Source organism: Psittacula echo (assembly GCF_963264785.1).
Source record: "Psittacula echo genome assembly, chromosome: 2".
In the NCBI taxonomy this organism is placed as follows: Eukaryota; Metazoa; Chordata; class Aves; order Psittaciformes; family Psittacidae; genus Psittacula; species Psittacula echo.
This window is the reverse complement of record NC_137737.1, coordinates 141,185,217-141,201,589: the sequence shown is the minus strand read 5'-3', so window position 1 is coordinate 141,201,589 and position 16,373 is coordinate 141,185,217. Positions and strand designations below refer to the sequence as shown.

Here is a 16,373-nt window from a genome sequence, read left to right as displayed (position 1 = left end):
ACAGTAATCTTAATTATCTCCGTTTTAGCTTTTGCCTCCCACACTTGCTTGTTGTCATTGTATTCACGTCTGGTCTAAAACCAGGACCTAAGCTAGCTGAGGCCAGCAGCTGTCTTTTCAATATCAGGTTCAGAGAGAGTATAGCACAAAGGAGCACTAGTTCCTGACTAGAACCTCAACATGCTGCAGCACTACAGATGTTAAATATCATAATAATGATTGCATCTTCCTTACACAGTGATTATTAGCAAAGCTGTACAGCTTTCAAAGAGCCCTTGTTTTTACTTTTCACCAGCAGCTGAAGCAAAGAACACATTTCCATTACAAGATGAAGCTGTACAATCTCATCCAACAAATGATCTCACTCCGACCCTCACACTAACTTTGCTATTAAGCAAAAACAGGCACATTTTCAAATATTGATTCCAACTAATGTCTGATCCTAACAGGCATGATCTTATCAGGCCCCCACTATAATAGAAGGAGTGTCAGAGTTAAACAGAATAGGTTTAGATAAGATCACAATCTTTCTTAGCATGATGTGATGCTATCGCTGAGTGAGTATAGTATTTGAAGTAATTATCATTAATAGATATTGGCAACAGGAAGAGTGGTCACTGCTAAGATCTAAACAAATTTGTGCATGATAAAATAAAACAAGTTTTATCTGAAGGGTAGATAAAGATATGTCATGTGCCCTAAGAGACTGTGCTGCTTGCTTTTTTTTTTTAAATGATGGATATCCAATTAAGAGAGAAATATTGCATAGCAACATTGCTACTTCAGTTTGTTCTGTATCTCCTGTTTTGTGGCAAACTGTCACTTTAGCCTTCCCTGCTGCTTTCCTGACGTCTATCTTGACCAGACATCCCATGCTGTGTTGCGTGGACAGACTCTGGTCTCAGGGTTTGCCTGAAGAGCCACGGCCACAGCTGATTTCATGGTGCCCTTCCTTGTTAGCAGAGTGACGAGCAGCAAGGGCTACTGCTGTCTTGCAGGAGGTGTGAGAAGCAAAGGGCTATCTTCCCAGACTTTGAGCCCTATGGCTATTTTCTTATTTGAATTATTCTTTGCAGGAATATGGGGCATAGGACAGCCCCATGGTGGGCTAGCCTAGAGGTCTCTAAGAAGGTAAGAGTGGGCTGTGGCAAAAGGCACAAGAGAGGTACAAGGCTGACAGACATCTGGCTAGTTTGACTTTTGCTTCAGCACTCCTGATTGTGGCAGACTTTCTGCATTTTCTGAAAGAAGGTGCTGTAAAAGGCAACACCTGCTTTGATGTGGTGAATTCTCTGTGAAACTCTTATGTCTTTCTCCCCTGAAGCTGTCAGCACATAAGGCCAAAGCAGCACAGAATTAAAATAATAATTTATACCCTGGAAAAACTGTTATCAGCCTGGGAAAACTGAAAACACTGGTGGTAGGAAAAAAAAAAAATAGAAATAGAAAAAAAGGTCAGTTAATAGTAATATGTGTGCTTTTTGCTTTTTGCAATGAAATAGCACAAGCATAGCTCAACTTCCATGTACCAAAGCCATATAAAAATAATACACAAAATAGGGTGCAAATCTGAAACCCCTTTAACTATTCATCATAAGTAGAAATAAGCAAGTATGCAACACGTAGAATTAAAAGGGCAGATTTCAAAGGACAAATGTTCCCTATCCCTATTGTGATAACAATATTGAATTCTAATACATATTTTTCATCCTTAGAGCAGTTACAGATACTAGCTAATTAAGACAATTTAAAAAATATTTCTAAATTAATGGGGTACTTGCCAAGATTACCCAAATATTGGTCTTATACACAAAAAATACATATGCAGCTTTTCTACTTATCTTCATGTATTTGTCTTCTCAAATGTGTGATTAACTCCAGAGCACTGAAATCTTTTTGATAATCGCTGAAGATGAATGTATCAGGACAATCAGCAGCATATGGAACACAGAATGATGCCAGATGTTAACACACTAAAATAAAGCAGAACCATCCATGTACTCTGTATCTTGCCTAAAAATAATATACTCATTGACCTTAACCCTATCAAACCAGTCCCATCTTCAAGGTCAAATAAAATAGCAAATATTTATCTTCTATGGAGAGGTTTCTATGCTGTACTTACAGTGTTCAGTGTCATGAAATGCTAAGCATACCCCAGCCCTACTGCTTTGATTGAAGGCTTGGGGTGATCAGCACCTCCCACTGGTGCTCAGTGCTAGGCAAAATCAAGTCCCAAGTACATTATTACACCATTTAAAGTTTGCTATCATCATGCATTCCCTTTCATTGCTTTATATTTCTTCAAAGACTATACATGGAAACAGAAAAACACCTAGTTATGAGAAAAAAATGCAGGCATATAAACAGTGATCTCTAACCCACGCTTCATTTGGAAGAGATTTGCATACTTTGTATGTTTTCTTGAAAAAATAACTTTGACAATCTTTGTTATCCCAATAAATTTTTAAAGTGATAGTATCAATGCAGCATACTGCTGCAGCTCTCGAGAGGTTGAAGACCATACTGCAGTGGATCATGGCAGTGAACACCACTCCCTGAAACACTTTATTCCCCATGCCTTTCAGCTATCCCAAAGCAGACTTTGCAAGCCTCCTGTTCAACACCATAGCCAGAGAAACACAAAACAACGAAAACATCATGGTTGTATTTCTAAAGAGTCCAGAAGACCTCACAGTTATGGTAGTTATAGTGAACAAAGACTTAGATAGTCTTTGGTATGACCAACAAACAAATGATTATTAAAGGTCAGAAAGGTCATTTAGCCCAAGTATGCCACTAGCCAGAGCAAGTGTAGTAGGTGCTACTACAAAGCCACTTAAGGCCTGCAACAAGTACTCACAATAGGCTTGGAAGAGGGAATGCAGGGAATGTTAAGGAGGCACAACTACACCAAGTGGTCTCACATTTGTGAGAGGTCAAGCATCAAAACATGATTATTCTTCTGATTTTCCACTACTGAATGTGGCAATGGAGAGGGGATTGGTTTCAAAAGTAATCAGTTTGTGTGCAGTCATTTACTACACACAGGCACCTGTTATTGTTTCTGCATGTATTAAAGAGATTTACTAGCAGAGGAACAGTACCATAGAATGAGCTCCGAAGACGCTGGTGACTCCAAGAGCCTCCTCAGAAATGTTTCCACGTCCAACCCATGATGTGTTCTCTGCTTTTCAGCCTGCCTAATCGGGGCTCTGGTACCTGATAGTGGATGACTGACTACAGAAATCAAGATTCAGCTTACTCCCTGAGGCATGCTGTACCGCCAGATCAAAGTGCACACATTTGGCATCCTTAAAATGCAATACCATTGCTCTCACGTTGCAAATCTGTGACACAGAAACCTAGGACAATGATCCTTATAAATCAGATGGTATTTCTTTAAAAAGAGGTACAGAATATTTAGAAACAAAGTTCCAAATAAAGCTGAAAATGCTCTTCAATGCTTTTGAAACTGAGTCAGTATTTGAGAGATTGAGAGAGTCAGTATTTAGAGGGTGTAATTCTAACTCTAGTTAGCAATAAACTGGAGTGGAAAGGGAAAATATCCAGGAAATAAAACCTGCAGGCAATTGGGAAGGGACATGCCAAAGAAATATAGTGGCTTACTTCCTCATATCCCAGCACACCCTTGCTATATTTCAGCTAGATTTTGAAACCAGTATCCCACACTGGTGTGACCAACTGTCTAGCTTCCTGTAACATCCCATCTGCCATTTCCTGCAAAAACTAGTGTCTCACTCTGGCCCTGTAAAGCCAATCTTGAAAGACTGTAGCTACTTGTGGGAGTCTCTGGGCAGCTGAACAAGTGAAGTTGGCTGCAGGCATTTCTCAGCATCAGGGTGCCAAAAGCCACAGGGTCATCTGCTCCATTTCCTTCTCCCACGTCACTGCTCAGCTGTGCCTACACCAGTCCTGTTGTCTTGGTCCAGCCTGTTCTTAAACACAGCAGTCACAGATTTTCTACAACCTCCTGAATCTTCCTGCCTTTCACTCTCATTACTACTAGGAAGCTTTTTCTCATATCTCACCTAAATCTCCCTTGCTGACACCTATACCTATGAATCCAGCAGTTTCACCTAACACAACCCATCGTATCCTTCCATAGATCATGATCCAGGTGGTTCCAAGAAGCAATGGAAAACCTCCACCACAGAAGCATACAAGATTAAGATGGTATTTTGGCTTGGAGAAGAGGAGGTGAATTGACCAGAGTGAAAAGAGAAACAAAAGAAAGATAAAATGAGTGGATCCCAAAAGACAAGAATAATGAAATCTGGAATTTAACAAATATATATAACAAGATCCAATATCTAACGTAGTAAATGCAACTGCACCTGAGAGGAAGAAATACTGTAAAAGCTAAGAGATAAGACTAAGACATTCTATGAGGTCCACAGAAGAATTAAAAATGAGCAACAGCAGAACCAGACCTGCTTCAACACAAGCAGAAAAGAAGAAACTACGATATTTTGGATCTACTATTGTTTCCTGCCTTACTGCTCTCTTCCCTTTATGCTAATTTGTCCCAGTTTTCTTCCAAAAGTGAGGACAACAGCTTGCAGGAGGCGGAGAGAGGGAAGGATCCTTCCTCACCTCCCTATCACCAAGGCACACCTCCCTCAGCTCCCCTAAACTTGTCTTTAATGTCCTCACACATGGGAGGAGTTCCAGTTTCATCTTTTAAAAAAGGTGGTCACTCATCCCTCAGATCAGAGGCTGTCATGTGGAAAAGAAAGCTTTAAAGAAAAAAAAGGACTTAAGGAAATGTGGACTGTTTATAATAAATACATAATAATTACTAATATAGATGAAGCTATTATTAAAGAAAATCTCTTCAACGCTTTTTAGATATCAAATATCAAAAAAGTGATAAAAAAATAATTAATACTTATCTGTGACAGGGAGAATTTTAAATTATAAGACCTTTTCCCAGAGTCAGAATAATCTACATAAATATGATGATACCTCAGATGCCATGTAGTTTATTCTGTGCATTATTCTAAATGCATCAGTGGCATTCAGACTACCATCCTTCCCCTTAGTGCACAGAAAGGACAGTATTTTGTCTATGTAAACCTCAGTTATTCCCTAAATATGTTAAAAGAGCTCCTTTTAAAAAAAAAAATATACAAACAAAACCAACTATCAAACTATATTTAATGTTTCACAATTTGTGAAATATTTTGTGACTATATTGACGTATTTTCCCCTTTGCTCTATTCTATGGACTACTTGATAAAATGCATTAGTGAGAAGAAAGGGGTCTGGAGCATCACCCTTATGAGGAGAAACTGTTTAGTCTAGAGGAGAGAAGACTGGGAGGGGATCTCATTAACGTATATCAACATGCTAAAGGCGGGTGCCAAGAGGATGGTGCCAGACTCTTCCCAGTGATGCCCAGCGACAGGATGAGGAGCAATGGCCATAAATCAAAACACAAGAAGTTTCACCTCAACATAAGGAAGAACTGCATTTATTTGCATTACATTGAGCATGGCAGAGCACTGGAACAGCTTGCCCAGGGAGGTTACAGAGTCTCCCTTTCCAGAGACATTCAAAACCCACCTGGATGTGTTCCTGCGTAACCTGCATTGGCCAGATGATCTCCAGAGGTCTCTTCCAACCCTCATGATTCTGTGATTCTGTGAAGTTTATTAATTACTGCTAAGTTATTTAAGATGGGAGATGAATATGAAACAATAGCAAATCTGATGAGGCTATGCATATGATTTATCATGTGGTAGCCTGAGGAGTCACCACATGATTAGATTGACGAACTTGGTTCTCCAGGGTTGAAGCCCAGGACATTTACAAACTTCACTCAGCACTAAAAATCTCAGGCCAACCTCTGTATTGCCCATATTTTAATGGTGTAAAGTAGATCTGCTGCATCTGGAAAAGGACAAAATTTGCTACTGGCTATGTGATACTACATCATCATTAGAAAAGCAGCTATAGCTCAATGGAGAAGAAAGATCAGCAAAATGTTAATATTTCATATAAAACTGATTTTGAGGACCTAAAAAAAGTCAGGATTTTCTTCTGAAAAGAATATGCTATTTTTATAAACTCACACTTGCATAGTGAATAGATAAAGGTACAAATATATGTACTTACTATACTTATCATTTTTATATATTATGCATTCACACACACTGTACTACGATTATTATAAATATTGAGGAAGTTTTCTATTTAAAACATACAAAAGCATACTTTCACAGAAATCAGTTACTTTGAAACAACTAAAAATACCTTTTCTTTTATTTTTGAAAATTTACAGGCTACATCTCTCAAGCATAGTCAGAGAGAAAAGGGAATTTTGATCATTCCATCACAATATATGGAAGAGAGCAGCAAACAGCTACCGCCTTCGCTGAAACCACAAGTCAATTCCTTAACTTGAAGTTTTTTTTTCATTTAAATAAAGATAGACGATCATTTCAAATCTTGTTATGGTCATTTTGATATGGTATCTCGGTCTCACTTGCATTAGAACAAACAAATTCTGACACCACCAAAACGTGAATTTTCTTTTCACAACAAAATTTTCTCTACAGCACACTTCATTCCAAACAGCAATCTACTATTGCCTCCACAAGTCTTAAGGAAAGCATCTGTTGATGTTTTCATAATCATATGTCATTTTTATATCCAGACATCTGCACAACATACAGAGTACAACACAAGTGCTACCACAGTTCCACAAGCAACAGCATCACACTATTTTCCTCCACTACCAATCTAAACTAAGGCTAACTACCCTTGGGCTGTCAAGCTTTATGGGTAATTGCCCCAAAGGAACCCAGGAGCATGCAGGACATTTTCTTTTCTAGTGGTCAAAGAGAGAACAAAAGCCTCCAGGTCTTTCAGTTCAGTGCCCATTATAACTACCAAATTCTTGCCTTAAAAATGTAAATGTCTTTGTAGACACACAGCTTTATATTTTACAAAAATAATAGAGCTAGAATTTCCCATGCTTGTTCTATGAACAACTGAAAAAAATGTGTCAACATTTTAGAAACTGAATTTTATATCAGAGTAAGAAAAATGGTGTTGTTTAATATTTAGTGAGAAGAAAGTTATTTCAAAACCTGCTGAATATTTAAATCCGACATTTTATATCTGCTTAGTCTGTAATATTTTTCATAAATAAGAAGAAGTGTCACTATAAAAATTATGAATTTTAAAAGTTTCCTCAGAGGACAACACTAGTGTTAAATTCTTCATCTTAAACATGGGTACATAACTTGTGCCTGTTAGATATTTCAGTGCAGTGAACTACACAAATGACATCAATTATTTCTCTCACCCAGAGTTTTTCAGTAAGACAACATCCCATCCTAAAAGTTGCATTATAAATTTAGCAAAATCTACACTAGAAAAATATGTATTTGAATCTTAAATCCTATGGTATGCAGAAGATTAGACTAGATGATCATAGTCGAGCAGCACAGAAGTACACAGCTCCTGCACAGTTAATTGCGGTGGTTTTCTCTAAACAGCTTAACAGTGCTATATGTAATCTAGTACACATTGTCTTCCCTCTGCTTTTCCCCACATCCTAAAACAGAAAAGCCTGGCACTCGCAGATGGTGTCTCCCTTTTCTTCTGCTGTCTGGAAGGCCCCAGAACAGATTTTTTTGCCCTTTTTCTGTTTCAGGCTCCTGAACTTGCCTCACCTCTTCTGCCAGGCCATCCCTTTGGTCTGTTTTCAGCAGCTCCCTGGCAATGTGCCCAATGGTACTTTCCAGCTTTGAGAAGGACCGCCTTACTAAAATGAAGTGTGCTGAAATAGGACAGATACTTTATTGGGTTTTCTCCCAGGGAACTGAGTTTAATGAGAATGACCGGTAACAGCTACTACTTAATTACAACAGTATTGGGATAAAATCTGCTTACTAGAGATGCTGATCGCAGGCACCAATAAATTTATTTATTTCAAAAAAAAAAAAACCTTTCAAAGTGACCAGTGGTAATTTGACACAAATGTTAAAGTTCTGCTGTTTCCATAAACAGGTGTCAAAATGAACAATGGCTATGTGTAGTCTGAAAAAAAGGGCTGTGGCCAAGGAAAAGAGGTCAATGACCAAAAGTGATTTTATGTGAACATTGTCTGTTGACATAATACCACATTATGGAAATCACCTATTCAGAAATAAAGAAATGAAAAGGAACAACATAACGTCAACCCTCTCTTCCTGTGAACATTTGCGCTTTGCTTTGTTGCTTGTCTGTTTGTTGGGATTTTTTTTAAATATACTGTATTTGTATGCCCCTTAAACATTCAGTAGCTTAAAAATTAAGGCTACGGCAATAGTATGCAGTACTAATACCAGTGTACTAATAGCATTTAGACAGAGGCATACCATCAATGTGCTCCTTCCTCTTTTTTTCCATTGGCCATGTTGCTTTACCACCTGTTTGCGTTCTGGAAACTACTTCCACAAGCTGGGAAAAAAACACTTCCAGCATTTTTCAAAACAGGGCGTTTATTTAGATGGTTACTACATCTTGCTATCATATTTGCTACGTCTTAAATTAACTCTGTTGTGTAAGTGTGAAGAAAGAAGCAGAAATATTTCTAAACTACAATTATGCACAAAAGTTTCAAAAAAAGTTCTACTTCATTTTCCTCAACTACGCGTCTGTACAAATGTGAGAGCACGTTATAAAAGGTGAAGCAATGTGAGGTGATGTGTTCTCCAGGACCACTGTGGATGGCCATGTGGATGTTCACATCATGTCAAGATATCTCCATTTTTTTAATGTTTCAGTTTATATGAAGTGGCCAACCCTAACACTTGCTGTGTGACACAATGTGCTGTCCAGAAGTGCTGTTACATTAACATCTGCTTGTGTTTGGAACAGAAGGATGTGCTCTTTTAAACTAGCTTTAAACATGAAGAAACTAACTGTAACAGCAGCAAAAATTAGAAATTCTTTTGTAGTCACCCAAGGTACTCAAAAGTATAAACGCAGTATAACAAAGATTAGAATCAATGTGCGTTACTCAATACACTATTTTTGGTAATTACATATAAAATTGGCTCTGTGCAAATAAGAGCCAAATTCCCCATTTACAGGTAAATAACTAAAGATAATAAAGAAACTGCCTTATCCCTTTCCATGTTTGAACAAGACAGCCAGAGACTGCAGCCTGACTACAGCCTGACTAGGCAGACTACCAGCTGTCTCTCTGGCCATACAGCAACTCCAACCAAAGTGCCCAGAAAACCCTTGCACTACAACTCTGGAGATTAAAAGTTGCTGGATACTACAGATAGGAGGTTTTGACACGAAGTGATCAGCCACAGATTAGTGAGTAGCTTAACTGCATTTTGAACCTTTGCTCCTCAGTCACTCACACACTACCCAGCCAGCCAGTTTCATGCCTACATATGAAACAAGCGTCACTTTGGCGCTGAACCTCCCAGATCCCATTAAAGAGTCTCTGCTGTATCCCACTGCTCGTCCAGCCCAACCCTGCACACTTTCCTCCTGCAGATTCCCTTCACAGCCACACTGAATCCTCTTTCCCTTATCAGGCTGATGCAGACCTGCCCCGTGCACTCCTCCCTGCAACAAGACAGTGAGAACAGGGGCAGGATCCAGCTGCTTATTGTTTTCCGTCACAAACCCTGCCATGGGCACAGATTAACACCGAAACTAGATGGTGGCAGTGAAGTGAAACGGCCTTTCAGAATGCCTGCACATGATGACCGGTGCGATGGCATGAGTCACTGCTCAACGTCCATCGTGGGTTACATGGTTCTGTGCTGCTTTTGTCTCCAAGGGCCTCATTCCCACCAAGTTTTCCCCTCAAACAGGGAAAATATTTACAGCCAGGAAAAGGCAAGCAAACAGCTTTATCTTGTATAGACTGATAGTGCCTCAAATTTACAGCTGCTTACATAGAGCAGATACTTTTCCAGTGGTCTGCATGACCAGCCTAGAAGGGTCTTCTGCTCTTCTCACCTACCTGTTCACATTAGATTTGACATTTGCGTAAATCCACTTTTTTGTTATAGGCATCACAAGCTAGGAGTTTCACGTGAAGAAATATATCCCTGTCTACCTGTAGGTACCCATAAAGTACTGAATTTTCTGTGATTCCTGGTAAAACTAGTGATTAAATCGTGTTACCTTCCTTGTAGAGCTGAGTTCTCACCAACTGTAGATAGAAACCAGTATTGTGCAAAACTCTTCATATGGCTGTTTGTCAAAACTGCAAGATTATATTAAATTTCAGCGAGATCTGGAAACACGTAGGTGATCTCTTTTTACTGTAAAACATGAGAACAAGCTCCTATTTTAGAAGCATACCTCTGAGGCTTGAAAAAAACTACTCTACTTTTCTTGGGACTATCAACTGTTATGGGAACAGCTGAGTGGAAGAAACGGAAGGAAATGAAAGGCAGCAAGCTCTAAGCACAGTTGTGCACATGGATAAAACTCTACACACAGCTGAGCGCAGGAGAATTTTGCCAGCTTGGCAAAATTACTGGAAGAGATCATTAAAAGTATATAAGTAGGAGATCTACCACTCCAAATATAATAAAGGTATCTAAACAGATAACTACAAATATTTAATAATTATGTAAGGAGTTCTTAAGTTCAGATTGAAATAGTAATTGAATGCCTAGACAAGTCTTAAGATCCGTGACTGACTTCTTGTTGTTAAAAACAATGTTCTTAAAACTTCTGGTGGCTGCATGCAGATTGTTTCATCAAAAGTGACAGTAATGTGATGGAGGGCATTGTTTCATAAGGGGTTTTGATCACTCTGCAATTCATGAGGTTTGGCTAACTCCTAGATGAAAAAAATTAAGATCTTTATTAGTCATTGATCTACTCCAAGTGTACATTAGAGTTTTACTATTCTGCAATCCTGATACGAACCTTGCTCTACCACATAGAATCATAGAATAGTTAGGGTTGGAAAGGACCTTAAGATCATCTAGTTCCAACTCCCCTGCCATGGGCAGGGACACCTCACACTAAACCATGCCACCCAATGCCTCATCCAACCATACAACACCGCCAAGGATGGAGCATTCACAACCTCCCTGGGCAACCCATTCCAGTGCCTCACCACCCTCTCAGTAAAGAATTTCTTCCTTAGATCCTATCTAAACTTCCCCTGTTTAAGTTTGAACCCGTTACCCCTTGTCCTGTCACTACAGTCCCTCATGAATAGTCCATCCCCAGCATCCTTGTAGGCCCCCTTCAGATACTGGAAGGCTGCTATGAGGTCTCCACGCAGCCTTCTCTTCTCCAGGCTGAACAGCCCAAACTTCCTCAGCCTGTCTTCATACAGGAGGTGCTCCAGTCCCCTGATCATCCTCGTGGCCCTCCTCTGGACTTGTTCCAACAGTTTCATGTCCTTTTTATGTTGAGGACACCAGACCTGCACACAATACTCCAAGTGAGGTCTCACAAGAGCAGAGTAGAGGGGCAGGATCACCTCCTTCGACCTGCTGGTCATGCTCCTCTCCTGACAGTGCTGCAGTACAGCTGATGAAGTCACGAGCCACTATTTCTATTGCAATTGCCAACAGCACTTAAATCATTTTTGTTCAAGGTACCCAACCTTCCACCACTCTGAGATGTATATTCTCAATGGACTTCAGCACAGAAACTTGAAAGATCTAAAAAGCATTTGACATCTGGCACAGTGACTCAATTAATTATCGTGCTGAATTAATTAGCTTGCGCCGTCTCCTGAGCCAACAGCAGTGAAACTGTAGTCAGCAACACAACATTGCTAGAAAAAAGAAGCACTTCAACAGGATATTACATGTACAGGTTTATCCAGTGCAGAGTATAAGGGTAGTAAGTAGGCTGTAACTGTTATAGCTGGATAGTAAGTCCTGTGTGGCAATGTTCCATTGCTAACACTAAACAGTAAGTCAGGTAAGATACTTGTAGTCAGCCACAAACATAAAGAGACCAGCTGCAGAAATTGTGGCATTTACTCACCTGAAGTTCCCTGAATTTTTCTTTCCTTTCCTTTCTATACTAAAAATTCACGTTACAGTGCTTCTCCAAAAAAAATTATTTGATGTCTGCAACAGTGCAATGTTTGAGGCTTTTGTTCAGAAATTAACTAAACATGCTGTCATCTGCTGAGATGAACACTGATGTGTGTCATTGAATTCTAGGGAGGTGAGGCTTTATTCAGATGAGCTTTCCATACCAGATATAAATAACTTAAGTAAACAAACATAACTCCCCTTATGAACAACAGAAAGCACGCATGCTAGTGAGAAAACTAATCAAATGTGTCAAGCAAACTGAAAAATAATATATAAACCAGAATCAGCTCAAGAAAAAGAAATATATGTAGAAGCAGGCACTGGGTTTGTGTTGCTTGAAAAGTAAACTGAAGTTCTATCAGAAGGTTTGTATTTCTTCACAAAGCATTTTAAAGTAACAAATGTAGGATTACAGGAAACATCTGATATTTGGGAAAAAGAAACAATACTTATGATCACAGAATAATTCAGGTTGGAAGGGACCTCTGGAGGTCATCCAGCCCAAACTCCGGCTCAAAGCAGGGCAAACTTCAAAGTCAGGTCCAACTTCGAAGTTAACTCAGATTGCTCAAGATCATATGCAGTTCAGTTTTGAGTGTCTCAAAGGATGGAGTAGCTCAGAGGACAAAACAATATTGCTGGCAACTACAATTCTGCTTACAAGAACTTTTTTAGACTTCCAAATGTATTTATACTAGCAGGCAAAACAAAAGTAAAATCTTTCAAGTGTTAGCAAGAATAGGCTTTATGGTTTTTAATTTGACAAGAAACAAATTACTATTTTACCTGTTTTGGGAGAAAAAAAGTCATGAATGTTTTCATCCTACATCTCTCTGAAGTAGGTTGAGAAAGTTACTCCATCCTATTACAATTGTGAGACTAAAAAGGCAGCTCTGCTTACTGCTTGTTTACAAGTTTATTAAAACCAAAGTATCTAAATGTTTTTGTTACAACAAAAGTGGTATTTGCCCAAATTTACAATGTAATAGCATCTTAATACATGCCTGAACTACCAAAGGAGAAACAAACTCCTGCTAGAAGGATTGTGGTTTCTCTATGTCTCCCTCAGAAAACAAAAATTAAACAATACGATCAACTGCTGACACATTGCAAATTCATCCTAAGAATATCTGATGATAACTTTTTGTAGTGAAGGGTCAATCACCATAATCTCCCATACTCAAATTTACTATCTTCAAGTCTTACATACCTGAGGAAGTGGTACAAGTGGACAGAGCAATGGAGAAAAAACAAAGGTAGCATTTTTCCTAAGGTATTACATAGACTGACTTTAAGCTACACCATGAGTAAGGTTTCTGTTGCATGAAATTTGATGAAAGTAGTCACAGAGGAATCTTAGAAAATTATTTGAATTATACGTAGTTGTTGCAAATGATGCTTTCTGAAAAAAAAACATTTTGAGAATTCTACTACAAGAATAAAGTAGAGGAAGAAATAAAAATGAAATGGGTGAAGAAACTGGAGACAGACAGTAAAATTGTCCATTTTCCCTTTCTAACAATAAGGTGCTTTGAGTACTTCTGAAAATCCATCCTTTATTCAGGTGCCTGCTCAGGAAATCTAATCTGGGTTGGGAATACTGAACTCTAGGAAACTTAGACAGTTTCCATGCCACTTATTGTAAAGTCTTGTTAGCACCTTTTTATTAATAAATTATGCTAAACAGTCTACAAAATATCAAGATCTTAAGTGGCTACTATGTACTTGTAACATAATAATGCTTCACGACAATTGTAATATGCATATTTACAGAAAGTAACATGCATATTATCCAGCAAGCCCTTAGAAAGTGAACTTCATTATATAGGTGTAGCTTCTTCAGGAAAGAGTTAAAGACTATCAATTTCCCCCATTTCCTCCTATGTCCACATAACCCCTCTGTTACACTGTCCCAGATGGTAGTTCAGCAATTCAGTATTTCTCACTCTCTTCAGGTCCTCTGAGGGTAACACAATACCCCCAATATTGGGAAGTTCAGCTTCTCCATTTACAGCACAGATATATGTACCCCAAATGTATGTGATGATATGCTTCTATGAAACAGTTCCACAAGTCTTCATGCTAATATGTTCCTGCAAAGTCTGTAATAGCAAACAGTGATCCAGCTGAAGATAATGGTTCTTCAGAAGTATCCCACAGGGCAATGCATGTTCCAAGATTGTCTAAACCCTTCCTCTACATATATTTATTGCCTTTTTTTTTCTTTCCCAATACAGGGTCACCTTTCAGCTATTCTCAGAAAATTAGTCTGAACTACACACAAATAATATTAAAGCTCAAAACCAATACAAAATGAAATGAAGACTGAGGAATGACATGATTTTCAATGCACTGAACTGAAACCAGCAAAGCAATATCTTGAATATGGTCCACATACTTTCTGCAATCAGAATAAAAAACAAGGCTAATTGAGAATATATTATATGACAGGTGCCTTTTCTTGTCTTTCAAAATACTTTTAATCTGATGCAAGATCTTGCTATGTCCCGTAACATTTAACATTATGGCAAATTTGAGGAATTTTATCCTAAAATAATGCAGCTATTTGTTTTCTATACATTCTATACATTCTATACATTAGTATAAATAAATTAGTCAGCAAGTAATGCTGTGAAAAATTTAAAAAGCCACTAAAAATCAGCTCTTAGTACTGAAATGGAACAGCCTGGTTCACCAAACAAGGAAGTGACATTTCCCTTCTGTAAAATAACAAGTTAAATACTATTAACCTGTGCTCCAAATAACTTTACGTGGATGGTTGCCATAGATGAACTAATTGGAAAACAGCCAAGTACCACTGTCCATTAAAGCTAACAATGCCTGTTTTCAAATGCTCTGGCTGAGCAGTAATTCAGGCTATTCCCTAAAGAGCAACACACAATATAACGAAGCAAAGCGCCTTGGAGCATCTACGTACCAAGGTGTTATTATTCAGATCCATCTTCCCAGCAAAAGGCCCCCATGTTGTTCCAACCGGAAGCTGCTGCCGGCTCTGAATCTTGCGCTCCCCGTCTTTCTGGACCACCTCCAACTCTCCTGCAAACAAAGAAAACAAGCAGTGTTGAGAGTACTTTCACTTGTGCCTTGACAACAACCACCTCTGCTTTTGTGTTAGCTTTATACACACAATGTTCTGAGGACCCATATAATGAGAATTAATTATGCTTGTCTGAAAAACAACTGATCTTGTCATCCTGCAAAAGAAAAATAAACCTTTTTCCATTACAATTATATTCAAATTTCGTTTAGAAAGTCCCATTCCTTTCTTGCATCTTTTCACACGCATTAGAGTTTGAAGGTATTTTTATTCATAATAGTGGATTCATAAAAGTTCTAAAGAAATGCTGACGTGGGGGGGATGACAGCTGAAAAGAGAGAGCGCACTAGCAGCCACACCTGGTGCATTAACCTCCTTGATGCATTTTGCTGCACAAGACCAAATTCTGAAGCATTCAGCTACTAAAAATTTTAAGAGAAATACCGTGCAGTGATAGAAATCCACAACTCTTCTAATTTTGAAGAAATTACATTTCCTACAATTAAAAACTGGATTTTGAACTGAGTGAAGTTTTACAGCCAGTAACATTTCAGAATTAGACCCAAAATAATTTACAATCTCTACCTTTAGGCTTTAACACAAAATCTGTAAAAGCAGTGGAAAGGTAGTATAGTGATTTTTTTTTTTTTTTTTTTTTTTAGAGTGTACTAATTTGTCATTTTTTTTTATAAGCAAATTTTATTTTGCAAGTAAAGACTTCACAATGAACACCTAAAAGTAAAATTATTACTTTTGCTCATTTAACTTTTCTGGGTTTTTTTTTCCAGTGAAAAGAGAAAAAATACACAATTGATCATTACTGTGGAAGGAAAAATAAAATCCAGTCACCACCTTTCTCCCCAACATTTTTTTCACTTCATTTCAGGATTAAAATATAGTCTGGACAGCCTCCTTCTTTGAAAACCGTCTCTTCAATAACCCTATTTTTCTATGAACAAATGTTCCAGTGAAAAATGGAGCAACAGTTATGTTTATATATATAATTTCTAACATTCTTTTCTAAAACAATGCAAAGAAATTCTGGTCTTAGACTTTAAGAGGGATAAAATGGAATAAGGAAGAGAGGCTGATCTGTGCTTTTCTTCTTAGATTGATTTTTTACATGCTGCTGCACTTCCAAGCTTTGGCGTTGCTCAAGGTAGGCAGAGAATTCGCTATTCTCACAAGTGACAAGAGTTCACCTTTGCTGTAGCCATGATTTCTCCTGAACCTGTTTTCCCTGCCTGGTAAAG

General features: G+C 38.3%; 1 protein-coding gene across 2 annotated transcripts in view; it reads right to left on the bottom strand.

The window, feature by feature from the left end:
* ZFPM2 (zinc finger protein, FOG family member 2) overlaps nt 1–16,373 on the bottom strand; it is a gene marked incomplete at both ends in the record, with an annotated part of 316,731 nt that overhangs the window by 142,527 nt on the left and 157,831 nt on the right. For both annotated transcript variants that reach the window (XM_080639610.1, XM_080639611.1), the window contains one exon: nt 15,001–15,119. In XM_080639610.1, the coding sequence (XP_080495736.1) occupies nt 15,001–15,119 (119 nt within the window). The remainder of the gene's footprint in view (nt 1–15,000; nt 15,120–16,373) is intronic.